Source organism: Falco naumanni, chromosome 13, assembly GCF_017639655.2.
Source record: "Falco naumanni isolate bFalNau1 chromosome 13, bFalNau1.pat, whole genome shotgun sequence".
Taxonomy (NCBI): domain Eukaryota; kingdom Metazoa; phylum Chordata; class Aves; order Falconiformes; family Falconidae; genus Falco; species Falco naumanni.
In genome coordinates this window covers 22,718,234-22,745,953 of record NC_054066.1, presented here as the reverse complement: position 1 = coordinate 22,745,953, position 27,720 = coordinate 22,718,234, and the positions used below count along the sequence as shown (strand labels likewise).

General features: G+C 34.1%; 1 protein-coding gene across 6 annotated transcripts in view; it reads left to right on the top strand.

The window, feature by feature from the left end:
• NAALADL2 (N-acetylated alpha-linked acidic dipeptidase like 2) overlaps positions 1–27,720 on the top strand; it is a 496,311-nt gene that overhangs the window by 366,816 nt on the left and 101,775 nt on the right. For all 6 annotated transcript variants that reach the window (XM_040612990.1, XM_040612992.1, XM_040612991.1 and 3 more), the window contains 3 exons: positions 7,726–7,818; positions 12,118–12,323; positions 13,674–13,793. In XM_040612990.1, the coding sequence (XP_040468924.1) occupies positions 7,726–7,818; positions 12,118–12,323; positions 13,674–13,793 (419 nt within the window). The remainder of the gene's footprint in view (positions 1–7,725; positions 7,819–12,117; positions 12,324–13,673; positions 13,794–27,720) is intronic.

Genomic DNA, 27,720 nt, shown 5'->3' with positions numbered 1-27,720 from the left:
CTGTTGATTTGAAGAAGCTTAAGAGAGAGATTTCACTTCTGACATAGAACTCATCACTTATCTGTCAAAAGAGGTGAATGAGCAATTCAGATGATTGGTTGGCTTAAAATTTGTTAGAATAAAATGATCATCATTCTCTCATCAGTATGTTTCAAAAAGCTGAACAGCAGATTCATCAGTAATGATTAAACATTTATATATAGTTTTCTCACATTGCCTCTTTTTATCCTTAGCCTTGCAGTTTTCAAGAGACATAATGTGACAGAGGGAGTGGGAGGATATGGAGAGAAACATCTGAGATATAGCGAATGCTTAGTACCTACAAAGCAAACAGTAGAATTGAAGTTAGTTATTAGTTTTGTGTTAGTGGAAGTTAGTAATTAGATTTGCTTTTTGTTTAGTATGGTGCATCATTGTTAATCCTCATTAATCTGAAATTCTGTGCTCCCATGAACTTTTTCCCCCAAAATGGTCAATTAGTAGGAGTTTGAGTGAAGTTTTATAAAGAGGCTATATACTTCTGAAGCTGCTTTTTTATTATTTTTTTTTTTTAACACAGATTATTACTAGGATATTTGCTAGAACATTGTGAAGATTGCTGTAGAACTAAAGCACTCCTATAAACATAAATGAAGAAAGTCCTGCTGTGTTGTAATATTCTTTCTTGTTTGTTAAGTTACCTGCCAGTTGCAAATCATTACTTTTCAATGAATCTGTTGAGTATTTAAAGTAAATCTATCTGTCTAGCAGAGTTTAATTTACAAAGTGTTTTTCATCACTGCTGACCATATACTTTGGTGTTAAATGGAAAGCCTCATAGCCTGGAAGTCTGGTAATTAAAAACCCTAGAGATAATATGGGTTATTTTTCTGCTTGTGTCACTTTTCATACTTGTATGATTTGTATCTGAGAAGATAAAGATGGGAAAGATCTAGGATTTCACTAGTGATCAGTTTCTAGCTGTCTGTGGCAGAAGGACAGACCTGAGAATTTCACAGGTCAACTTGCATGATCACAAGGCTTCCATTGTCGTATGGTATATAAGGAAAAAGGTGCTGTATTTTTCATAGATTGAATGGAACCCTGAGGAATTTCAGTTGCCAGATTTGTAAACAGGGAGATCAAGGGAATGTTGTCTGAAAGGTTCCCAGCTGACATCATAGTATATGAGGAAATGTGTTCACATGGTTAAGTAGCTGTTTGAGATTCTAGGAAACAATAAGTAAAATAAAAATTGTTTTTAACAGTGGAGACAGAGGTAGTCAACAATGGAGATAGGGATTTGTGATGGGAGGCTCCCTCTTCAGCCACAGGATATTATGCATACTAAAATTTTATATGAGTCAAAAAGGGCTACTTGAAAAATTACTGGGGGGTGGGGGGTGGAGAGAGAAAAAGCACGATAGCAATCAGAAGATTTTAAACACATAGGCAGCCCTGCCTGCCCCCCACCTCCCCTTGGCTAAGTAGCTTTCAAGTCACTGGAGGACACAGCAGTGTCTTAGAAAGAATCACTGTCTGCTCATCCTATTTGTAACATTCTTCTCACATGTATGGTGTTGGTCACTTGGAGATGAGGGGTAGATGGCCAGTTTGTCTGACTAGTGTGCTTGAGCATTCTAACTGAAATTACAGGAAGCATAATGCAAGCATTCATGCCCAGATCTTCCTTAAAGCCTTCTAAGTTTCTTTAGCAACTGATGTTTAAATCCAACCCTATTTTTCTCTTAGTCTGGATCAATCTATATAATTAAGGGTGTATTGTTTCAGAAATTATCAGTAAACATACACAGAAGATCCCATTTCTTATGAGCTCTTACTGCCTTTTGATGTGAAGTAGGTGTTTATATATATATATATATATGTTTTAAATTCTAAAATAGTAAACCTAAATCATGAATAGTTTAAGTAAGTTGCATTATATCAAACACTGTGTGAATAATAGAGCCAGGTATACAAAGACTCACAGCATTCTGCTATAGCCAGTAAAATTACTCTAATCAAAATGCTTTTTAGGTAGAATCATTTGATCTTTTGTAACCTTTTTTAGCCTACAAAATACAGTCATTTATTAATACTGAATCATCTTAATGACTGCAATGCAAAACCTTATTGTACACTGCAAACAAATCCACATCCTTTACTGGAAAAGGTGAGAGTGGAACAGATAACCAGAAGTGACTGTTACTGAAAAGGTTTGCAGCATAACATAAAGAATATATTTTGCAAGACTTTGAACATTTATTTTTTACAGTTCCGCATGTCAGATGGTCACTATGCTGAGTTTTATAGCCAGCTCTGATTATGTGAAATTTGAATCATTAATTATACAAAAGGAATAATTGGAAGAGTCCTTTAGTTTCCATGTTACACAGTCATCATCCAAAACAAATAAAGTTCTCTGCCAAGTGCTGCACTAGTGCAAATCAAGCCTGTCTTCAGTTGGAGGAAGGGCATGAAAAGATAAAGGATACCCAAACCTTCCTGTTGGGCTACATCCTTGTGATGTTGTCATATGTGTTTCTCCTTCGTAGCTTGCTACCCATCAGAGAAAAGGAGTACCACCATATTTACATTCTGGCTGTGCCATCATACACTATGATATCGACATGCAAACAATCACATAATTTCTGGGTATTTGCACTATGCTAAACACAAATCCAAGAAGACAAATGCAGAAAGATGCCAGCATATTCTGTGGCAGTGCGTGTTACTGTATCTACCAAATTTGAATTCATTGTACATAACAATAGAAATATAATGATGTTCTGCAGATACTGCTTACTGGCATTGTAAAGAAGTGTATGTTCAAGAAAATTCGTGAACATTTATACTAAGACTTCTGGATTTTCTTTTTGTGATTGCTTTAAATTCTGTTCTCTTTTTAAATAGAAGTTAATGAAAAGAATTAAGCATCGACACTGTGAAGCATTTTTATTTATCTTCTCTCTACTCCTACCTGAAGCCTCAAGAGTTTTTCTGCCAGAATTGTAGCTGATTAAAATTTATTTTCAGAATTCTGTTCTGTGTCACTATTCTTCTGGGTGATGCTTTGCTTTTGATTGCTGTAAAGCAGGTAAAGAATCTCTCAAAATAGTGTGAGATCATGAAATTCAACTATACAATACAAAGTAATCTCAAAATTCATAGCTATCTTTTGATACTGAGCATGACAAATTTATTCTGCATTAGGTCATCCCAGTTCAGAGACTCCTTAAAGGAATGTATTCCATACATCACTTATTTTCAAAAGCTTTTTGTCTAAATAGATTTATTGTTGGGTGCTTTATTGTAGGTCAGAAAAGATGAACAAATAGCAAAAAGTTTATTCATTAATCTTTTCAGACCAAGATTAGGATTGAGGACTCGGGACCTAAGTTGGTTAATCAAATAGAAATCTAGTAGTAAAAAAATTTAGGGATACTAGATTTCAGTGAGAATGAATCTCAAAACCAAAAATCCCAACAACAACAAAAAAAGAACTAAAACCTTTTGATTACAGGGATGTATGTCTAAGAGTTTTACGATAATTTTATAATTCAATAATACTGTAAATTGTTGTAGATTCAGTATTGATTTTTGCATATGCAATTTGATAGTGTTGCACAATATTTTTTCAGTAATAATTACAAATTATTAAGCATATGCTGTTTTATAATTTGATTTCCTTTTGTAAGTATGTAGTTATGTTGCATATAGTATTTTTGGTATGGAAGTTATATTGTTATGTAAATGCCTCTGATGATTGCATTTCTTCATTTAAAGTCCTATGTTTAAACTTAATTGAAAACTGATATGAAATGTCGAGTAGATAAGGTTATGCCCTCAAATTATCATGATGAAACACTCAGAAGTAACTAAAATACATTTTTCACAGTCCACTAAGATTTCAAATTCTGCCACTAACTTGGCAGTCTAATATGGTAGTAGTCGTGGTTAGGAAATTTACTCAGTTATTGTAGAAAATGTCTAAGAAAGCATTTGTTTCAAATGACAACAAACTCTACTGTTAAGCATGTTTTAATGTATACTTATAATATCAGTGTATTTAACAGAGTATTCCAAACATTACATAACAGTCCATATTATTCCTTACAGTATTAGCTATCAAATATGAATATTTGATTTTCATTATATGTAAATAGCTTATGGTGTTTCTACACTGAATGTACTTAGTTTTTACTGTATCATCATGTTCTGTGATATTTGATATTATTTTAAATCCTCAGATCTTGGGGCAAATAACTTTATGAAAACTGTAGCTTTCATTATCAAAACAAATTATTAGCTTTCGGGGATATCTTAATATCTTGGTAGTGTTTGCTCAAAAAGGTAGCAGTCAAATTCTTAGACTCTGACATAAGATTTTTGAATGACTGGAACAAGAAATCTATTGAATGTAATTTAATCCTGAATACTTCAGCTGAATTAGTGAGCCCGAAGTAACATGACCATGGATGTCTGATGATGTTTGAAAGCTTTACCTTAATTGTGATTTCAAACCAATGTATTTTTATTCAGGTGTGGTTAATGTTGATTTCAGCAGGAATTACATTCATGGTAAAAAGAGTTAGTTGAAGTTATTCAGTATGTCTTGTTTCTGTAATCTTCTAAAATAACTTTCTTGATCCAAGATCTGTATTATCAAAGTGCACAAATAAAGTTAGTACCTGATGCATCTATACTGGAGTTAAATGTGCATGTAGGGAAATTTTTGTATATGAGTAGCAAAAATCCTGTAAAATTAGTTCAATTTTCAAATCTGAGTACCTAATGATGCTTTTTAAAGTCTAGGACTTAAAGGAATGCTCAGAAAACAGTCTGCTTATAGGTGTTTAGTATGATCAGGATCCAGGAATTTAAACGACGTGTTTGAAAATTAGACTTAAACTTATAGTCCTCTATGTTGCTATGAGCTTGGGATAAGGTTAAAAACAAAACAAAAAGAAATTATAACTCATTTTACAGGCTAAAAGTAGTAGGGTTTTGCTCATCTGGAGTTCTAAAACTGGAGTTAAATGAATGAGAAATAACCCTGCATTTCTAAACAAAATAAAAAATAATTGTAATTGTGAGAGGAGAAGGTAGACACTTGGTATCAGGTAATTTGCAGATTTCAAGTAGAACAAAAAAAGACATAAATCAAAAATACTGAAAACAAATATTTTTCAGTTTTTCTATTTCAGAAGCAGCTTTTGGCATGCATAAACTCAAAGTGTATCCTTAATAATGTTAAGCTAAAGCTCCCTCATAGTTTTCCAAAGAATACAGAAAAAAGAACGTTGTCAAGATCTTTAAAATATAGCATTAGGAAGAGAGGTTTGTTGTCAGAACTGTTTAAAGGAGATTAAATTTCATTTCTGCTATATACTCCAAAGAGTACTTTCAGCCTTTTCATCTCGTGTACTAAGCCTTTAAGCCCAAGTCACTTTAAGCTGACTACTGTGTTACATGACTATTAACTCGAATATCTGATTCCAGAATATGTGTTTTGCCAGAAGTTAATTTTCTGTTTCTTTATTGTCAGTTGAAGACTGGATAGCTGATGTCGATTTAGGAAAAACAGTTAAATCGGTTGTTTTCAAAAGGATTTATCTACTTTTTGTCTTAAATGGGGCCTGAAGAAACGTCTGTCTAAAGTGTTGAAAGGTTAGAAAAGGAAAGGAAATCAGTTTTGGATCGAAATTTTTTTTTTTTTTTAAGCAGAGTAAATTGGCTCTAGAATGGTTATAGGTGAGAAACAGCAGCAAGAAGTTACTTGCATAGTGTAGATTAAACATAAATTGCTTAATCAACAGCTTCTACGAGCTGTTTTCACATTGTTTAAAAAAAAAGAGAGAATATACATGATAGTACAGTGCTGGAAACCCTTTTGGATTTAATTTATCTTAATGAAATATTAAAAAAAAAATCCAGAGTAATACCTGTAGATTTATAGAACAAACAGCATTCATCATCATATGGCGTTAATAAACCTTATGGTCATTTACATCAGAAGGGCAAAGTTAGTTACAACTCAAACCCCAACATAGGCATGACAGATCAAAATATTAACTTACTGTTATGGGTTATTGCAAAATAGTGTGGTTTGGTGTAATTTTAATTAACTATGCTTGACTTGCATTTTCTTTACTGTTGTGTTCTAGCAAAACCAGAGCTGTCACATAAAGGATACATCTATTGATTACAGAGAGGGTTTCCTCTGAGTAAAAAGTAGAATAAATATTACAAGTATGCCTTTTTAAAACAAGGAAAGATCCTAACAGTTGGCTTGCTTTTTTTTTCAAATATCAATAAAGACTAGTGAATGAAAATATATTGGATTTTATTTTAAGAGAATTTTAAAGTATATTTACCAGATGAAGTACCAGCAAATGAACCCTGAAGAACAGTATTGTGGAGATGTATTGTTTTTCTTTTACATGTTGCAGTAAACTCCCTGCTTGCATATTCCGTACATCTCAGGAAACAAACTGTTAGAAATACATCTGTGGGAGGATAATAGCCTGGGAGACAGAGAGCAAAATGATCCATGGAATATTTTCATTTTGGTCTCTGACAGTTGGGATATAGTCATTGAAGGAATTCTGGCTCAAAGATGCCTTTAAACACGGGTCTGTGCTGGGGGTGGTGCAGTGCTTGGGGTCTAGGTCTAGGATGGCACAGTGGTTATTGTCAGACAATTGCTAGCATTTAAGTTAGAGCAGTTAAAGACATTTTCACTTTTCTTAGATAGAAGTTATGACCTTTCAGATGATATGAATGTTAATACAGCCTGTTATAATGCAAATGAAACATTTTAAAGGTATGGGCAGCTCCCAGTCCTTGTTTTGTTTCCATTGCCACAGACTGCAAGAGTTAACATGGTTAGTGTGTCCCACATGGGGGACAGAGGGAATGGCAGTAATTCTCAGCAAAGAACAGTTAACTAATTTTGTTAAGCTATTTTACTCAAGTTACTTTTTTCTGGCTTTATCCTGTACTACAGTCTCAACTGGCCTAGCTATACTGACCAACCCCTTACATTTTAGCAGGGTTTGGAATTTTTCAGCCTTTCTATTTACACCGTTTCTTCAGTTGATACCAGCTAAGCCGAAAAAAAGCTTTCTTCTGTTGGTATCAGTTCACAAGTCTATCACCAAAGGCCGTGCTGGCAAAGTCGTTAGTAATGCAGAGTCTAACTCTTCCATCTGATTTAGCGTAGCAGGGGTTCTGTAGAATCATGTAATAGAAATCAGGTATGATTTTGAGTGTTACTGAAAGATTGACCTGGGCAAAGGATTAGATGAGGAAAAAGCTATAACGATTAAGACAAATTTCTGTGTCACAGAATTAGGAAATTCCTAGTCTTTTTAATTATTTTTTTTCTGTTGTATTCTAGCAGCATTTACTGGGTGAATTGAATGATCTTTTAACTCAAGGAGTAAAGATCTCTTTGGAGATTCCAGGTTTAAACCCCACTGTTTAAGTGAGACTAAGAAAATAATGTAATATTTCATGTTTCAATCTCTGATTCCTCTCATTATCTTTTTTTCCCCTTTGTTTTTACTTCTTTTTATGTTGTTTTTGGTTTTTTTTTTTTGGGGGGGGGGATTTTTTTTGTTGTTGTTTTGGGTTTTTTTTTTTATGTTTGGGGAATTTATATCTGTGGCCTGTAAATTTCTTGGCTGGATAAACAAGTTTAACATTTTCTTTTTCTTTTTTTCTCTTCTTATCTTGCAACAGGCAAAAAAGTAATCAGTTTGAATATTCAGTCAGTCTCAACTTACAAGACAGTATCTAACGTTATTGGATATTTAAAAGGAACAGTATTTCCAGGTAAATAGCCCTTCATCATTTGTATCAGATACTTGTTTTATAGTGGTTGGGAGTCATAGCTGGGCTCAGGAGTCTGTTTTGCCAGATAAGGCACTAATGCAGTGGAAGGAGACAGCCTTTGTTATGGTCGTTTTGTGATTTTACTTACAACAAAATAGAACATAAGGGTTAAACAGAGTGAGCTCAAAGGGATATTATAGTTACAATAAGCATATTTTTACACAACAAGCAGGAATTAAATGTAGCCCATACAGAGTATTAGTATTTTATGCCAAGAAAATGAGTTGGTGGTTTTCATTTTCGGGTCTACTGTATTGTGTTATTTGAATTAATATACAAGCTGTCTGTAAAACTTTAGAAAATGTTTTGATTTTTTTCTAATGTTAGGAGAATTTTGAGATAAAAAACCCTCTGTGCTTCAAGTCCAGAACATCCCTACCTAATTCAAGTGTCTTACTGAAACAAAAGTGTAGGGCACCGTGATCTCTGGCTTAGTTATGGAGCTAATATCAAATGTTATTAGAATGTACAAAAATCTGTGATTAAATTCTTAATCACACTTGCTTCAACCTTATTTTGTGTTACAATTGTGCCTTAAGCTTCTTTTATACAAGTCCATGAATAATAATTAGTATTCTATATGTCTAAGAACTGCTGTCTGCAACGTGAATGAACACTGTTGCTGGTTACTTACATGATACAAAATGTTGTAGACCCAGTCCAATTCTTAATGTACAGATGGCATTGTCATCAAAACATTATCACATTCAGCTTAATTGATACTCTTTTATTAGGTTCAGAGGAAAAGTTTAGGAGATGGACCAATCATTTGATATTTTAAGTGATGGAATAAAGGAGGTGGAGAATATTTTATTCCTGTTAGTGAAATAATGACTCAGTTTTGTCATTTGTCTGCTGAATGCTGTACTTTTCACCAGAACATTATTTATTTTAACCAACATAGAAAGCAATTAGCACAATGAATTTAATTTTAATAAAGGACTTAATTTCCTTCATGAATTTGAAGTTACTAGTCTATATTTGCTAATGTTTTGCAAATAGCTGTCATGGAATTTGAAAGGCAGAAACTGCCATGTTTAGACATACTGTCTACTGAACTGTGAAACAGAAGCAAGACAAATAATAAAAAGCATGCATCCATTTCTGTTTAATAATTGTTTTATCTTCTCTATACCTGAATCTTTCATCTTATTATTGCATCCTTAATAAAAAGCTACTTGTTAAAGGTATGCCAGTATATGCTTAACTTTAAGGATGTAAGGATATGTAATCAAGTGCAGTCAACAGCACTATGCAGATGCCAACAGTTTGTCCTGTAAATGTCTTGCTGAACAAGGGCCGTAGTAACTGGCTTCTAATGTAGGCACAAGTTAACATGTAATGTACCGTGGAAGGCATTTTGTACAGAATCAGTGTTAAACCTTCATTTGTTTCTCTGCTTTTCCTGCTTGACGCTACAGCCATACCCTTTCAACTGTTTTGAATACTCGATGTTTTCATGGCATTGATTCTTTTGTTGTTTTGATGACATTTTGCTAGTTTTATACACCTGAAATACTCACCTTTATGTTCCCAGAAATGCAGAAAGAAAACAAAATTTATCTTTAGTGCTTAATGAAGGACTGCAGAGCATCACCAAGGGTGGATTTTTGGTTTTGCTTAAAGGTCTCCTAACACACACATACAAACATATCTATGTAATGGTGATCTTATTTGAAATTTGATCTGAGGAGTAACAATGAGCATCCTAAATCCAACCAAAATATTAAAACATTTACAAGAAGAGGAAATGTGATGGTAGGTAGCCTTTTAAAACCTGAAAAAATATGACTGATGTTGTTAGATCTATTGGACATGGTTGAAAATGGGATGTATAACAAAAGAAGACAGTATAAATCACTACTTTTTCATGATAAATCCCTGTTGTCCAGCCCATCACTACCCTGGACACTATCCCACCTTATCACTTTCAAAATTTATCTGATGGATTATTTTTTTCTATCTCTAGTCATTTCTTCCTCTTTTTTCTTACCATGTGATCTCTTTCTCTACATGCTTCAGCAAATGATTATGAGAAAGGACAGCCGCTGCCTCTGTAAGCATTAACATCCTTTCTCCTATGCTTTTTCTGTAGTCATTTGCTTCAGGGTATTGTCTCTATTCAAGAGGGAAAGATGGACAAAGATGAAGAATTTCAAAGGAGGCACCAGCTGTTATATTTTACCCCTGTTTATTCAGCTGGTGTCTCCTAGATTAAGTTGCTTCTTGTAGCTTTCTTCTCCACCAAAATGTCCTATACTGATTTACATGAAGTCTCTTTCTACTCCCCTTCACATACACTGCACAGACTGAACAGAGGTTATAAGATGGGGCATGCATTGATCCTGTCTGATCACCCTGTCTTAGCGGCACTTTTTCTAACAACCTAGAAGACTAAAAACATTCTTTTTTTCACCCAGTTCCTAACATTGAGTTGAAGATCCTATGGTTTTTCACTTTCAGTGCAACCTATAATTAAACACCTTGTGATTCAACACACAAATTGCAAAATTATGTGATTTAGATTGAGTTTTGTTATATTGAATTATGATGTACACTTAGATTTACATTTTTTACATCTGCTTTTAGAAAGAAACTTGCACTTACATCCTATACCCCCCCAAGCAGTTGACCAAAAATGTTGTGTTGTAGGTGTATAACAGATCCCCTGTTTGTAAAGCATTTTTGATTCCTTATAAAACAATGTTACCATTTATTTTGTTGAACAAAACTAGTAAAAGTGTCATAGGCAATGGTTTTATAATCAAAGTATGTTGGTTTTCAGTTGAAATAGTTTCTAGGCAGCAGTCACTGCAAAAATACTGAGGAGTGTGTATTCAATTTTATAAGCAAATATAAAACATGGGTATTTTTCCACCTATGTGTTACTACATTCCACTGTACTGAAAACAGTGAAGAATGAATCTCCTTGCATAAAGAAAGAAAACAAATTTTTTTGCACTTTTTAGAATCCAAATGATACCCAGAGTTTGTTGAGGATCTGGCATCACTTGATAGCTATTTTTCTGTTCTCTATCAGTATCCTGAAATATGGAAAGCACACCTTCAAATGTCCTCATCTGGACTAGAAAGATACTTTACTAAATATCAGAACACAACCAGTAAGCAACCCTTCAAAGAGACTTTGTGAATTCTTCTCACACAGAGAAGGTCTAGTAGTTTAGTAAGTCATACAGCATAACTCTGCTTAGACTTCCTGACACACATCAGTCACACCAGTCTTTCATGTTGTTTCATACCACATTATCCTTTTGGAATAAAATAAAGTTCTTTACACTTCAGAGTTAGTATTTGCATTTTATATTATGCCCTGAGAGATGAAGATTTCATTGAATTTCTCAAAAAAAAAGTGCATTTTTTTTTTTCTTCTGGATAACCATAGGCATGTTCTGTATTTCAGGTTGAAACTTCTTGCTTTTCATTTTATAAAATACTTTCTTCCAGTATCATCAAAGTTGCTAGGTCTGACTTACCGTTTCTGTATCATTCATTATCTCTATTCCTCTGTCATGTCTCCTTTCTAAACCTGCAGTCCAGGTCTTTTCAGTGTCTCCTTACATGGAAGTCTAAGTCCTGATATATAGCCATACTGGTTACCAGCTTCTCAACTGCTGTTTCTGCAATGTCTTTTTTGAGATAGGGTGGTGAGCACTGAACACAGTCTTCCAGGTGAGGGAGTACTAATACTTTGTGTATTTTCTCTATGTTTCTCATTGTACTACCACACCTTTTGTTTGCTTTTTTGGACTATAAGATGTATTGAAGCTAGAGTTTCCTGCTTATTCATCTGTGATTTTTTGTAACACTCTAATGTGAGCATGGAACTTTATTAGATTATCTATATGATGAAGTCCTGGCTGTAAAAATGGTATATATAATTTATAAGAAGGGAAAGTAATAAACAAAAAATGAGGCAAGGGCACAGGGATTAAGTGAGGAATGTGTAGACGTATATTTATTTACTAGTTTATGTTTGAGTAGTATTCAGTTTTATGTATTTATATTGTATGATTGTCTTGCACATGATCATATAAATTTCTGTTGACAGCATTTCGTTGTATTATTGACATTACAGAATACTAATACAGTTATACAGTTCATCTTTTAGTTTTTAAAAATTCTTTTAATGCTAGTATCCAGACAAAATAAGATTCTCTTGTCTTTCCCCACCCTGTCCTCCCGTCGTGCCTGTGCCTCCCCCCCGCCCCCTCTTTTCAGACAGATACATCATCATTGGTAGTCATCACAACAGTCTGAATACTTATGGTGGACAAGAATGGGCGAGTAGCACTGCTATCATCACAGCATTTATACAAGCCTTGATGCTGAAAGTTAAGAAAGGCTGGAGACCTGACCGGACCATTGTTTTCTGCTCATGGGGAGGAACATCATTTGGGAACATCGGTTCATATGAATGGGCAGAGGTAAAATATTTTTAGAAGCACTCACTGCAATACTGATTACTTTTCTTGAGAGCATGAAAACAATATGAAGTTACCACACAGAAATTATGGTTCATTAACTGGTCTGGGGCATCTGCATACTTTCATGCACTACATAGCAAATGCAGTGAAAACATCTGTAAAGAAAGTTCCTGTAGAACAGAGCGTGTGTGATAATGATAAGGCAAGTTACTTTTTCTCCTTCTTGGGGGTTCAACAGTTACTAATTTTTAATTGTTGGGCTTAGTGTGGGGAGAACTGAATCAAGAGCAGATTGAAGAGAACCGTACTATGGGTTACGTTAATTACATAAATATTTCAGTGTCTCCATGGCTAGTGCTGGTTCACTTTTCAACAATTTGTGCTAAGGAGTTAGATACACTCTGACACGGACGATTCCTTGGGTTCTTAATTTCAACAGAATAGAAATCAGCTTGTTGAATGAAAATACCCCATCAGAGTATTGCTGATCATATTTGAATATAGGGGACTTCAGCTAGTAAAGGAATCGCTAGCAGAGAGGTTCATGGCTGCTGAATTAAAACAGTAGATAAAATGAAGAGTTAATTGCTTTTTATCATGTGTGAGAAGTGGCTAGCTCTCATTGAAGGTTCATACTTCCAACATGATTATTCTTCAAAAACAAGAGGGGGTGAAAAAATCAAATTGAAAAGATCCAGGCTGGAAGCAAAATTTGTTTAGTTCCACTTCAAGTCAGCTTTGCATCAGATGTAATTGTGTTACATCCCTTCTGTTCAATATAAAGAGCCACTTCATGCAAAGAGTAACTCATTACTGAGAAGGCAAAGGGGATCTTTTTTAAAATGAGTTAATAATTCAAACAGTCTATACATACTACTTTTGTAGTCTAAAAAATAATAAAGTGAAAACACTGGGAAAGTTTTGCAATTCAAATCTGAATTTGGTCTCTAAAAATTTCAGTACATTTAACTGTTGATAGTGATTGCTTTTGAAGTTTGTCTTCTGTCAGGCGTAAGTTTAAAAGGCCATCATGTTGTTTCACAGTATGTAATGTTTTCATTTTTGGCCTTACAACTGTAGTCATTTTTAATTCCTCCCAGGCCTGTTTGCATTTTGTTGAGTTGATGTGTGAAATGGAATTATAACTTCTGCTGTATAGAGAAATAACACTAAGATATCCTTTGAAGTTCTCAACAGCATATTGTAAGAAGTAGTAGTTAAGTAATACTTAGGGAATCACAGAGGACAAAAACATAGGGTGCAATTTTTCCCTAGAAGGAACTGAAAGAACAAAACAGGTCTTAATTATAATGATTCATAGTAATAACCATTTCTCTGCTTGTGTTGTAGGATCTCAAGAGAGTTCTTCAAAGAAATGTTGTGGCTTACATTAGCCTCCATAATCCGGTCAGAGGCAACTCAACTTTACACCCTGTTGCATCCCCTTCTCTTCAGCAACTGGCAGCAGAGGTTAGAAATAAAGTATTTTCTTTCACATCTAGTTTATGAGGTTACCTGGTTAACCCCCTTGACACTGGCTGGTTTTCGATAACTATAGGTGGACATTGTTTTGTTTAAGTGTTTTAACCTCACAAATACACATAAACTGTTTTTTCTAAGTAAGCACAGTACATTTTATTTTAAAAATTACAAGCTGTATTAAGAGGTTAAAAAGGATAACTTAATTTCAACAGCTCATTATACCAAGTGTTACCGTACTTGCATGCCCTGTAGCTTTTTCACCTTTTGGCAACTTTAAAGTAACACATTTTTTATTCTTTAGCACAAAGCACATTTTTCTCTCCCTAATCTGATGTTTCCAGACTGTTTCTCAGTTTGCATTTAAACTATATATTTACCAGATGTAATGTGACACACAGGGAGAATATTACTCTTACTATAAGAAATACTGTCTAAATAAGTATGTCAGGTTCACTGCTCAGCTACACCTTTGTAATGAGTCTACAGAATACTCTGTAGTTATGCTGGTGTAAGTGCACGTAGACTTTAAACTAATGACATTGCCATTTCTGAGGTTGCCCAATTTATTGATAATTAAAATGAATTTAAAATAATAAGGTATATATGAAATGATAAAAACAGTTTAAAGTAGTATGCATAAAATGGAGTTCAAATTTACTTTCATAAAGTATGTTTTTTAAGGGTTTTTTTCCATAAATTTGCCAAGCTAATACCCATTAGGTTATTCTGATTTTTGTTGACTTGCCTCTCAAGCATTTGGTACTAGACACTGCTTAAAGTAGCATGTTGAATGAAATGGAGTTTAAGACTGATCTTGGTTGGCAATTGTTGTCCATCTAAGTTAGTAGAATGGTATCAGTCAAATTGCTTCTTAGCAATGTTTTAACCTCTTACCCTGTCCAGTGAATAGGTGGTAAATTCTGTGTGGAAAAGATTTGGTTTATTCTGTGTAAGTATTGTGAAAAAATGAAATGCAAAATAATTTCTTTTAAGGGATTAAAAAGCTTTTCTTTGTGAAAGATTGTTTATAGTGTATATATATTTACATATATGAGTCTACAGGCATTACAGATATGTCAATTAAAAGTTTATTATAAATTTTAGCTGCTGTATTTGCAAACAATACTATTCTGAAAGATCGCTAGCCTTTTGCTAACCTGTTAGTGTTTGCAGTCCTATCTCTGTGAAAACATATATTTGCCGTTTAAGGGAACAAATTTATTACATTAAGTCCTTGAGCTATTTGTTTTTTCTTTTTGTTTCTTTGACTTCACAATGTTATCCATGGCAGTGATCTGAAAACTGTAACCTGTCTGCAGCTGTGCATCAGACCCTTTCTTTGTTATCTATTTATCACTTTATTAAGGTTTTTTTAATTCTTGTTCTAATAGAAATTTTACCCTATCCAGTAGAATGAATGGACACAGCGTCTCTTTGCAGTCATGCCTTGCACCAGTTAATTACTTAACAGTCAGTAAATCATGACTGGAAGGTCTTTTTTTTTTTTTTTTTTTCCCAGTAAACATCTTTCATCTCATCTCTGATTCTTTAGTGGCTAAGGCTTTATTATTGAGATTGTATCCATTCAACATGTTTACCCTGAAGCCCCATTTAAAAACAAAACGACAAAATGCATGCAAGGTAATCTGTATAGTTTTATTTTTTGTAGGATATTATTTGTAATTAATGCAACGGTTATACAGTTTGTGACATTAAAGAGATTTGTAGGAAATGCTGCTTCCAAATGATAGCTGGATTTCTGAATTCATGTCAAGTGTATTGACAGTGATGAAACAGCCCAGCACAGATCTTCATTTGTTCCCATGGGTACTCACAGTTTGCCATGCCTCTAGAAGATTTTCTCTGGAAGAATGATCTACTTATAAAGAATATCAATACTACTTCCAGCACTTGCCAAGAAGACAATGTAATTACAGATTACATCAAAATTATGATAGTGCAAATGGGGTAAGATGTGCTATTTTGGAGCTTATCTCATCTTGAAGAAATTCTGAGTCCATTCACATCAGATTCTTGTTAACAGGTACAGATTGCAAAGTGCTTAAAAAGTCCACTGAGAGACAAGCGTCATTTTAATTTGTAAGAATAATTCTCTGAAATTAGGCTTGTTAGAAAAGAAGGTGAAACAGGAATTTAGAATTCATAATATCAATCAATTTTGAAATGAAAAGATAAAATAGCCATTCCTGTTTAGTTGGATAGGAACTTCCCATAATTTATGGATACATGGAAGATACCACACTGTACTATTGGATTCAGTGGTAAAACTCATACTGCCATTTTTAGACCACAGCAAAAGGGACCAGCGTGCATTATTTTCTCCTATTCCTAAACACGTTGCAATTTTTTATAACATCAAAATGTATGAGTAAGTAATAAAAAAAAAATAAATGTGTTTGAGGAGGGCGAGACTATGGTCTGCTCACCATTCACACTTAGGACAGAGTTCCGTTTTGTTCAATGCTCACCGTTGTGCTAAAATTGTGGGTATGCCATCTCAGTAAAACAGAGGAAGAATGTTTTCCTAGGGACAATTAATACTTGTTATAAATGTCTACAAAGGTTAAGTGTTAGCATTTAAGGGAAAACAATGAAAAACTGCAGGTTTTCGTGTGAAAGAAAACTCAAGTAAAAATCACGCTAAATGCAGAGCACTCCATGAATGCTGTAAGGACCATAGCTCAAAGAGACCTGTGGAGAAATGGCAAGCTAAGATAGGCAAATGCATACAACAGTGTTTACTTTCTGCATTGTAAACGTGGCTTTTCTAAAATATTTTTTTGTCACACTTGCTAATCACTTCAGCTTCCAGAATGCTTTTCTTCATTAATTTCTGGAAACTGTGGGAAAAGTTCTGAAGAAATAGCTGAAATGCAGCTCGTGTGAATATTCTGGACACACCAATAAAAAGAAAAATCACAAACCTTACGAGCTGTCTAACATTTGAGATCTGGTGATCGTTCAGAGAATAGGATAAGTGCCAGGCTAATTAACAGAAACCGTGACTTCTTAAAGTCATTTTATGTAAAGGGAGTACATCTTTATTTTAGTTACAGGTTTCAAAAGCAAGCTACGCAAGCAGTATGAAAATAATAATTTTATGTGCCTATCAGTGGGATTCAGTGGGATACTTGTTGAAACACCAAATTAGATGAAGAAGCTAATTTAAATATTTGGATTAATTAAGCAAAGAGGAATTCAAACAATTCTGAGACCTTGGCATATTTAATTCAAATCTTTGTAAAATAACTATGTTAATTAGTGTCCACATTAACAAGAGGGAAGTACTGCCAAGTTATATTTTTGCCTACTATTACTTTGTAAGGAAAAATGATTGTTAATTTTCTTGCTCAGTTAGCGAATCAGCATTCATTGGCAGAATGTCATTGGTAAATTGGGTTCGTTTGATGCTGGCATTCATTCTCTGTAAATAAGGCCATTAATGATTTTTTATATAATTAACGTTTCACAAGTAAAAAAGTTATTATGAAACATAATTTCATTGCTGTTTTCTTTCAACTGATTATATGACCGCTGCTGATCAGACTCCCTGTCTGCTGTTATTGCTGAACACAGGAAAACCTCCCGCTCCTTTCTCTTAAAGAACCATTTAAAGCTGTACCAACTCTTGTTCCATAGTATTTATCGAATAATGAGTTGAACATTAGGAATGACTGTACCAACTATTGTTCCACACTATTTATCAGTATTTTACTCTATTAATAGAGTAAAATGTATAGAACATCTTTACATTTAAAGGTGGTGTCATTTACAGAAAACTATTTTTCTTTTTGAACTAGAACCAAAGATAAACTTCTATATAGATGCTTGTTACTATTGTTATTTGTTGATTTTTTTAAAAAAGCCCTTACATTAAGCCCAGCTTATTTTCTTCCGACTTCTATGTGTTTCTCATTTATTTTGTTCTACCTTTAGCGTTTAATAACAGATCTCCAAGACTCATATATTAGTAGGTTATAAAGAGGAAAAAAAGCATTAAATATTATTTGAATTACTCGTTGTATGTCATATAACAAAAGATTATAGATTCCCCATGATTTCTCAGTCTTTACCTATTATTGCTTTTAGTGTTACGATTGATTGCTGCTGTTACTTTATGTGTTTGTGTTGAAAATAAAAGAAAATCTCTTGAGAATCGGAAGTTTATGCTGTTTTACTCCTGTCTCAGAGATTCATAACTACATTAAAAAGATGCTGCTAATATAGACAATACTTCATTACCAGCATTATTAAAGTCATTAAGATGCTGCTTCTCCAGTGTGAAAAGCAAAATTGCATTTAATGGTGGATTTGTTTTTTATAGTTGAAGCAGGTACTTTGCATTTGCTAACAACGCTTCCATTTTGATAAAATATTGCTTTTTCCACTGTTGCATATTTTTTCACTTTTAATTTAAACAAATTTAATAAATAAATGCTGATTCAGACAATGGGTATTCATGTAAACTTACTCATACATTTTGATATTATAAAAATATTATTGCTGTTAACCGTGGGGGAAAAAAGTTTTGTTAGGAAGGAAGAATGCAAGTGAACTAGTTTTTATGCTGTGATCTTATTAGACACCTGCCAGAAGTCTTTGTTTCTAACGTATCACGCTTTCTCCTTCCATGTCCTTCCCTATCTTTATGAAATTCAGATTTTAAGTTCTTCTGCTAAAAGCATAAATTATGTATATGTTTGGCAGGTTTTTTGTTTGTTTTGAAACATAAATGTCAGCTTTGATAGCCATTGTAGATAAAATTGAAGAACTATGGATGGTTTATTATCTTTAAATGTAGTGCTGGATTATGGGAGATTTCAGTAATTCCTTACCTGCTGTAGAACGTATTTTATTTCCAGGCTTCTATTGTCTGATCTGATTAAAACTGTCTAATGTAATAATCTGTACTATGTAATGGGATTGTCTTTTCCTCCCAGAGACTTTACCCAGTCTATAATATTAGGAAAGTTTACTTCAATGCTGTTTAAATATTCCTTTGCATAATTTCATCTAGTTGCTCCTAGTTATGTCCCTTCGGAACGGACTTTTTGTGTGTTGATAGAGAGACATTTTCTTACCAATAGAAAACCTTTCATGTAGAGTGCTTAAAAGTAAACTAGTTCTTATGAAAGATGATAGATTGACAGGATATTTTACATTGTCTACATAAACACAAATTATTGAAAAGCTTCAGTTTTTTCCTAGTCGTTATTAACTATGTTCTTGAATGAAGTTGTCTTAATATCTGTAAGCTGTACCACACAAACTGCACGTGGGAAAAAGATGCATGAGCAAAAATGAAGTGTAGGGTAAAATAACCAGAAAAAAAATATATCTTTAAATCAGAATCTACAACACATTAATACAAAATGAAATTAGAATTAGCCTACATTCTGTGTTTGTTTTACAACAGTTACAACAATATGTTCCTTTTGTGTTAATAATTAAAATCTTGTGCAGCACAACACACTTTCTAGTTTGCAGATCAGTGTGGAAAAAAATGCATCTCAATAATGAAAAGCAGACCATTTATTTGTCATATAATAAAAAAGGTGAAATATTTTAAGTAATTTGATAGACATTTAACCTGGCCAAAAGTATTAAATACCTCGGGTTTTGATAGTAAGATGACCTTTCTAAGTGTGCTAACCTCATATTCTGAGAATGGGCAGCTTTTGAAGTGCTCTTTGACACACTCTCTCAGTATGTCTTCTAGCTGTGATTATTCTTTAGACAAGCATGAAAATGTTTTGTGAAGCACTGTGACTTTTGTGTGATTTACCAGTATATTTTATCATAAAATTGTGCGCTATTTCATATTTCCAAACCAGGTCACATATTGAGAAGTCAGAGGAATGGAAGGAAAATAGATTTGTAGGAACCCGGGATGGGGTTTTTTTAATGTTTGGGTTTTGTGTTTTTTTAAGTATTTCTCATAGGAAGAGTAAAAATAGGTCTGTAGAATACTAAACTCATACCTAACTTGAAAACATTGACCTGAGCACCACTGGGAAATAGGCACAGTAAACAGCATGGAGTTCCTGCTCACAGTGATAGGTTTTGAGGTTGGAAGTTCTCTTCCAACATGGGCCCATGTCATGCATCCATAGAGGAGGACGCTTACATACGTTTGAGTGTTCAGATTCACCAGCGTGTCCTGCGGGATCTGTCAGACGTGCTCAGGAAGTCCGGTTGCTGTGCATGTGTCAGTTTAGCAGCCGTGTCTTTCTGAACTCGTAATGAGCTGGCTTCATTTAGTGCTTGATTGTTCACTTGTATATGAAACGGAATTACATTTGAAATAGACTGAACTAACAAAGTTATAATCTGAATGGTTTAGAAATCACCTTAAACTTACAGTGATTGTTATGTTTTGGCTGCCTGCCTGAGTTTTAGTACCCAGGAGTGTTTACATCTTAACCTTGTAAATCTATCACCCAAAGTGCCCCTTTAATTTCAGTGTTAGTGCGGTTACATTTCATGTATGTGAAAACAATAATCTGTTTTTTTAAATGCCATTAAATTAATATCTCTGTCTATTCTATAGGCATAAACATGTAACAAATAACTACATTAAAAAAAAAAAAAAAAAAAGCCAAACCAAAACATACTCCAAACAAACAAGAAAAACATCTGACCAGTTCAGTGCCAGTCATCCATAGGAGAAAAAAAAAAAAAAAAAAATCTTACGTATTAAATTTAGGCACCGTTGTTGGGAAGAACTTAGTAAAAGCCTTCAATGAATCCTACACTCCCAAAGTTTGTGATGTTAAACAATGCATGCAAAATAAAAAGGGAATGGTATATAGTGATGCAAAATTTATTCATCTAAAATTCATTTAAAGCTGTCATAGCTTGAATAATCATTAGCATCACTTGAACTATTCTAAGGGTTCCCTGTTCATTAATTTTGCATGTCCAATTCATCTGTTCACCACCAGAATATTCTGGTGGTGATGTCTTGTCCAGTGTGAAAAACTACTAAACAGAGCTAGAATGGAGGTTATCAGGACACTTCATAAACTGGAAATTTGAATTACCAGAGAATTGCAGAAGCAATTTCAAACTAATCAAATATATGTGAAAAATCTCTGTATTTTCCAAATTATTCATGAGGTTTTAATCAGTAATGTAGTTGAGATGCATTTTCGTTTAATGAGTCAAAGGAGCATAATTCCCATAATATTGCTACTCCTGTCTTCAAGTGCACACAGAATGAGAATTCACTGACTATAACAGGGAAGAATTTTACAGCTGATAATCTGTGATGTCAGGAAAAGAAAAAAGCCAGGAAATGGTTTTCTTGAAGTTTCTGCAGGAAGCTTTCTTTGGGCAGGTAAAAGGTCGTCCAGTTCAAAGCTTTGCCTCTTGACAGAGCCTTGAAGGTGATTTCAAAACCTGTTTTGTAGCCATCTATTTTAAGACTTTAATGTTTAGGCTCTCTTCCAAGAAGAGTCTTCTAACATTTAGGAGAGATACTAACAACTTTGTACCATGTCTCAGTCTTGATTTGATATGTTATTGTATAATTACTTGAAGAAGGCTGCATGTTCTGTCTTCAACAGGAAATATGGCATTAGAAGAAGGGAATCTTCCAAAAACACACACACACAAAATCAAGTTGGAAAATACCTTCCTTGCAGTTTAAACATGTTAATTTTTTTTCTCTGACATGAGAATGATCACATTCAATTTAAGTTGTAAAGATTTATAAGAAGCTGCAGATCAAGTTCTAATTTATTACTATTGATTTTGGTTTTCCATAGGCTTTTGAGCATTCCTAGAAAATAGTTGGATTCTGTGTCTGAACGGAAAAGAAAAACAATATTTATTTTGAAGATTAATAAACAACTCATGGGTTGGTGTGAATAGAGATTTAGATGGTCTTCCTGCTGTTTCATACATTACCAGTGTCTGTGACACTGGGATTTGCTACATTCTGATTATCTATAATTTTCAGGATCACCTACTAATTTTGGTTAATGCAGTCTGGAATCCAAAAATATGTCTAAAAATCTGTGGCAAAGTTATCCTTAGTTTATCCACATTTTCTTCCACTGATAGTTATTTAGTAAATATATGTTCTGAAATATTAGTAATACTCAAATATCTTTTAAAGCTTCTTTCATGAAATGGACAAGTGTCAAGTATACCTTTTTAAAATCCTCTGAGTTTAGCACATTTTTATTTCATACTTTTTCACAAAATTAAGGAGGGTGAAATTCATGAAAGAAGTAGTAATTTAGGCTACCACGCACCATACAAAAATTAATACAAAAATACTTTAAGTTGTTTTATTCTTTCAAGTTGGCACTAGGATGACAGGAAAATTTAAGGTCATTTTAACTCTGAAACAATAAAGCTGTAGTCTACCAAGTAACAACTTATGAACAAGAGAATAGAATGTTATATAGGATAAGCTTATACAGTAGCTAGCGCACATGAACTCCATAGTGGTATCATGTTTTAAATTTCTCTCTTTCACGCTAATTCTAAAACATCTTACTTGGTTGTAGATTCATTATTTTTAAAAAGCTTGTCTTGTGTGATATATGCTATTGTTTGCATTTTGTTTGCTGCATTTGGTCTGCTTATCGAGCTTTGTGTAATGAGTAGATTTTCATTTAAAACAAGTAGTGGTGGTTATTTGCAGTTGTCTATCAAAATATTTAATAACTCCAAACACCACAAAAGTGTCATGAATCTTACTTAAAAATATATCTTCAAGTAAGCTTGTAAAACAGTTGTCTGCACAGCTAAAATGGAACTGAATGTTCAGAATTGAGGGTGCTTTGGAACCAATTATATTGCTGTAGATACTTCTTTGTGGCTCTGAGGAACTGGGGAAAAAGTAATAGCATAAAATCTTTTTCTCCCTGCAAATTAATGGATTATTGTTGTAAATGAAACACGAAGATGTAGTTTGCTTAGTTTGTTTTTTTCTTTTTTTTCTTTTTTTTTTTTTTTCTTTTTTTTTTTTCTATAAAGGAAATGAGAATTGTATTTTACAGATTTCAAACGTAAGGTGTGATTAGGTAAAATGCACATACAAATGGCTATGTAAAGCACCTTTGATGATACAAAACCAAAACTGGTAAGGACTTCAAGCAATCACTTGACGCAATTCTTCCTCCTACTGCAAAAATAAGTCTTTCTGATGTGTTTCAGTTTTCAGTCTACAAGATTCTACAGCTTTCTCATGTGATCTGTGCTTGTCTTGTATCACATTACTCTTTAGAAAATTTTCTTCATCTGTTGAAGTCATCACAGTTTAAAATTAATCTTTCTTTTCCCGTTCTTCCACTGGTGATCTTTATTGTTCTTTGGGACAGTCTTTTTATGTGTTGAACAAAAGTTATCATTATATACAAAAGAAAATTATACACTTTAAACAGTGAATATCAGCTTCAAGGAATTGATACATCTTTCTCAAAATCGGTATGAAATTTAGTGTTTAAAATAGTTGATATCTTGGACAAGCAAGTGAAGTCTCTGTTAAATCCTGTTTTTTTGCCAAAGTCTACCTCTTGAGGCTCATTGCACTTCAACTAATATTTTACAATGACCTAAAACAGCAGGAGAATATTTCTAAGTCAAAGTGACTTAACAGAGAGGCTAATCAGAAAAAAAACCCAACAATAGAAATAGGTATCTTGCTTTTGTTTGTTGTATGCATGTATTCCTTTTAAAAACAGTATCCTGATTTGTTATCCAGTGATTTAATGCCTCTTCAGAGCAAAGGGTATTTGGAATATAGCTTTGTAAACCAAAGTAGCCGACTAGTGAGTGAACCTGAAACCAAAAGCATGTTAATAAACTGAGCTTAATTAATCTCAGAACAGCACATCTAATCCAAATGCCTTTTCTCATCTGAACTTCTTGTTTATCATGCTTTTTTTAATTCTTACCCATGTGTACATCTCAATTTTTGTTTTGATTCTCTTTAGACCTTTTTTAAAAATATTAGTGCCTAGATGTTAGTTTCACAATTCTGGGGCATATTTCATTTATTCTGCAAAATGGCCTTCTGTTTGCACTTGTGGGTTTTTTCAGTCTCATTGTTCTTATAATGGAGAACAGGTTGAGGCTGGAATTCTAATTTCACTTGTATTCCTATAAACTGCCGTAACCGTAGTGATTTCAGTATATTTTCCCTGATTTATACTGTTATAAGACAGGAAAGAATTGGGTCTTGGCTTCTGGTTTATTTCCCTGTAAAATGACGGAGTTTTCTGCTTCAGCACTAAAAAATATGGCTTGTGTTCTCCATGAAAAAAGCATTACATTCATGTTGGCAGAGCTACTGAAGGCATCTGATCCTGCTTGCTCATCAAAAACTGGTTCTCTTTGGTATTAGCTAAACAGACAGACAGGTGACACTAGTTATCTTGTGAGTGATGGAAATAATCCATTTTTTTCAAGAAAGAAAAGGCTAAGATGGGTATCACCTACACTTTATTAGAATTAATTCCAATGTTATTCATCTTTCTTTTTACCATTCTTAAGGGGTACTTAAATGCTTGGGTTTAACTTTATGGTTTTTCTCCTGAATTACTCTTTCACCCTACACATGAACACTTGAGACAAAAGTCAGATAAGGTAGACAAAGTGTGTGGGTATTTTGTTAAGTTAAGAAGAACTGTCGTGGTGGAAACAAGTGCAGTAGCATGTCTTTTTGAAGAGAGAAGAGTGATAGAGAGATCCTGAATGGCAGGTAATCAAAGCAAGAAATATATAATATCATAGCAGGGCAGCCCAATTCAGTTTCTTTATCAGGTACTTTAAATTACTGTGTGCAGAATTAATCAGTTCAACAGTTCTGGCAAGTCTATATGGCAGCTTGTAATTTTAGGTCACCAACTCATTTTTTTGCTTCAAAGAAAATAATAGCATATTGACCTGTGTGTTGTTCATTCTTGACCGTTGTATTTATGCCATACATGTGTGTTGCTGTCTGGCACCACATACACACTCCCCCCCAGCTGTTTTTTTTTACCATCTCTGCAAGTGTCAGGTAGAAGAAGTATCTCTGTATGAACACTCAAGTTTTTTTTCTATTTCTTTTTTTTTTTTTTTTTTACAAGTCTCAAAATCTGATTCTTACAAAACAAAATAGAATAGTAGTGTATTATCTGAACAGGTCAGGTTACATCAATGCAAGGGCAGTACTTGTTCATATAAGTTGATTTGTCTACACAGCATCTGGAAGTGCAGGATAGAGTGTTTCAGTACTTCATTGGTGTGGCGGGAAGATGTTTTTCCTGAAAACAAAGGAAGTTATAAGGTTGTATTAAGGCATAGAGGAAGGAGACAAATGGTTGAGCAGATAATGTTAGGGTGGCACTTTGCCAGCACTTTCCTGAGCGAGGGGGAGGTTGGTGGTTCTCCCCTAATACGAGGATTACTTGCTTTAATCAGAGGTGTGGCCTGAAAAGCTCATCCTCACTTTGTATTTTAAATTTCTTATTTAGTCCGTTAATTGAATTTTGCGGCCCTAATGATGAAGATAAGAGTCCTTAAAGTAGAAAAATTCACTCTTGCCTGCTCTGCTGAGCAGTCTTGCTTCTGCTCTGGCAGCGTCTGTTCATTCTAGCGTTCCCAAAGCAGCTTGTAGGCCTTCTGACATCTGAGCTTGATGCTGTAGTATGTAAACCCTCTTTTAAAAGAAAGTGGTAAATAAACGATCATAACTTCTCTGATTGTTTCTTCTTTCTGACATCCCGTACTTCTCTGTCAAAGCAGGCACAAGTACTGTGCAGCATTCTTCCATGCAGATGTATTGTTAGACGGTTGTGCAGCACTGCTTATAGTAAGCAATGCAGTAGCTCAAGGCAAATTATTCTTTTAACTCGTGGCCTATCTATGACCTTCTAAAAAAAGAGCTGTGTGAAAGGAGGAGAGCTCATACATGACCTTTAATTGAGGCAATGTGTTTATGCTCCACAAAGATCACACTTTGCCTTGGGCTTTAGTGTAAATATTTTGGTCCTTATTCTGGTTTCCTATAAACTAATGTACACTGAGAGGAATTATATGAGGAGTAGCGCAGCCACGCTTACGTAAAAGTGGGATAAAATGTGGGAAGTATTTGAGGTTATTCTGCTACTACAGAAGTCTCTATTTCCAGCAGACTTGGTGCTTTTTTCCCAAAGTACTCTCTGACATTGAGCTTTTTTTTATTTTATTTTTATTTTTATTAGTATTTTATTTTACTTCAGGGAGTACCGTATAGTCCTTGGTAATTAACTGCTAAGGTATGTTAACTGAATCCCATTGTTATTGAGTAAAATACCTTCCAATTACTGTAATTTTGCTGAAAGACTACCAAGCTAAATACATAAATATTTAAGTAGTCTCTGAATCTTAGACAGCATGAACGCAGATCCTAGGATTCTGCTGGAAATCCTGAAAACTTCTGTGGTAGATTAATTCAGCACATCCGTGGTGTTCGCATATTGTCCTGAAAGAATTGCACTGCATCTGTCTTGGTGGCAACCATTAGCCAGTGCTTTCTTGCAGCAACAGGGATGTGTTCCTTGCTGAAAAGAGCAATGATACACGCCTCGCTTCTCTGTGTGATATGCTGCCTTGGCTATCCCCCTTTTGAGATCAGGAGCTACCTGTGTCAACTATCCCAGCATGATTACTTACACTGACCCTTAAGATTTTTGTCTGTAACAACATTTCTGACTGCATGAACTCAGATCTTAATGATTTTTTTCCCTAGATATATTTTGTTCCTTCCTCCTCTGTTTCCTATAGAGCACCAGCCCAACAAGGGTCTTTTCGTGAAATGCTTGTCAGTGTTTTCATCAGTATTATCATTCCAGGTCTGAGACTAGAGGTTGTTAATTAGCCAGAGCATCCTCTGGATCATTGCTTTTGCATCATGCATTAACATTTTAAGGCTATCTTCGGTCTCCTCCACCAAAAATGAGTATTTTGTATAATTTAGTATTGATGATGATATAACAGTTTCAAATTAGTACAGATTCCAAGTCTGATTGTACAGCACTTCAAGCATGAAGGAGATTTTCAGATACAGGTAAAGAAAGATGTTAAGCTGAATTGGCTTTCAGTTGAAGATACTTTTCTGATTGGCCTTTGTGCCTTTGAAAATTATATCCCAAGATAAAGGATAGACTAACAGTAGAGGAAAACAAAAATGATTGCTTTTCTCACTAAAGGTAAAGTGAAATACGGGGAGATGAGTAGAACTTCATCACAAAGTCACAAAGGAGGCAAAGGAGGGAATGTAATCTAGATCTTAGGACAAGTTATCAAAGGCATATGAATTCTCAATCTTCTTTCCTGCATTTGGGCACTGTTAAAACATTTGGCATTAAGTTCACTTGTTAGTCTTAAAAGTACTTAAGAAGTAGCAGTTGGAGTCAGTTGCATGGTGTAAGTAGTACAGAATTCAGGTATAATGTTGAAAATGTTGGAATACATTTAATTCTCTAAATGACAAAGTAATGTTGAATGACATTTTTTGAATGTAGTCTTTTCTGTTCTTGTATTACTTCTGACCCTTATTTTCTTGAGTTCATTTGTTGTTTGAAATGGTTTGCAAAACCTTTTCTGCATCAGATCTGTTATTGATCTGTAGGTGACCTGAAAGCAGTATGCACATGTCCAATATTTAAGATTTAAGCTGGTTAATGTGGAAGTAAACTTCTCTTTGATCCCTGATTGGGTGAGCTTTCTATTGCTTTATGGTAATATTTGCTTTACTTTTATAAATTATTTCCTTCTTTAGTTAGGTAGCTGTCTCTAAAGGTTTTTTGCAGCACTTGCTAAAGTACCTTCCTGACAGGCAGTGGTGTTAGTTCAAAAACTTGAAATCAGATTACTCAGGTTTGCCTTTTTGTTTAAAAAAATAATTAATAAT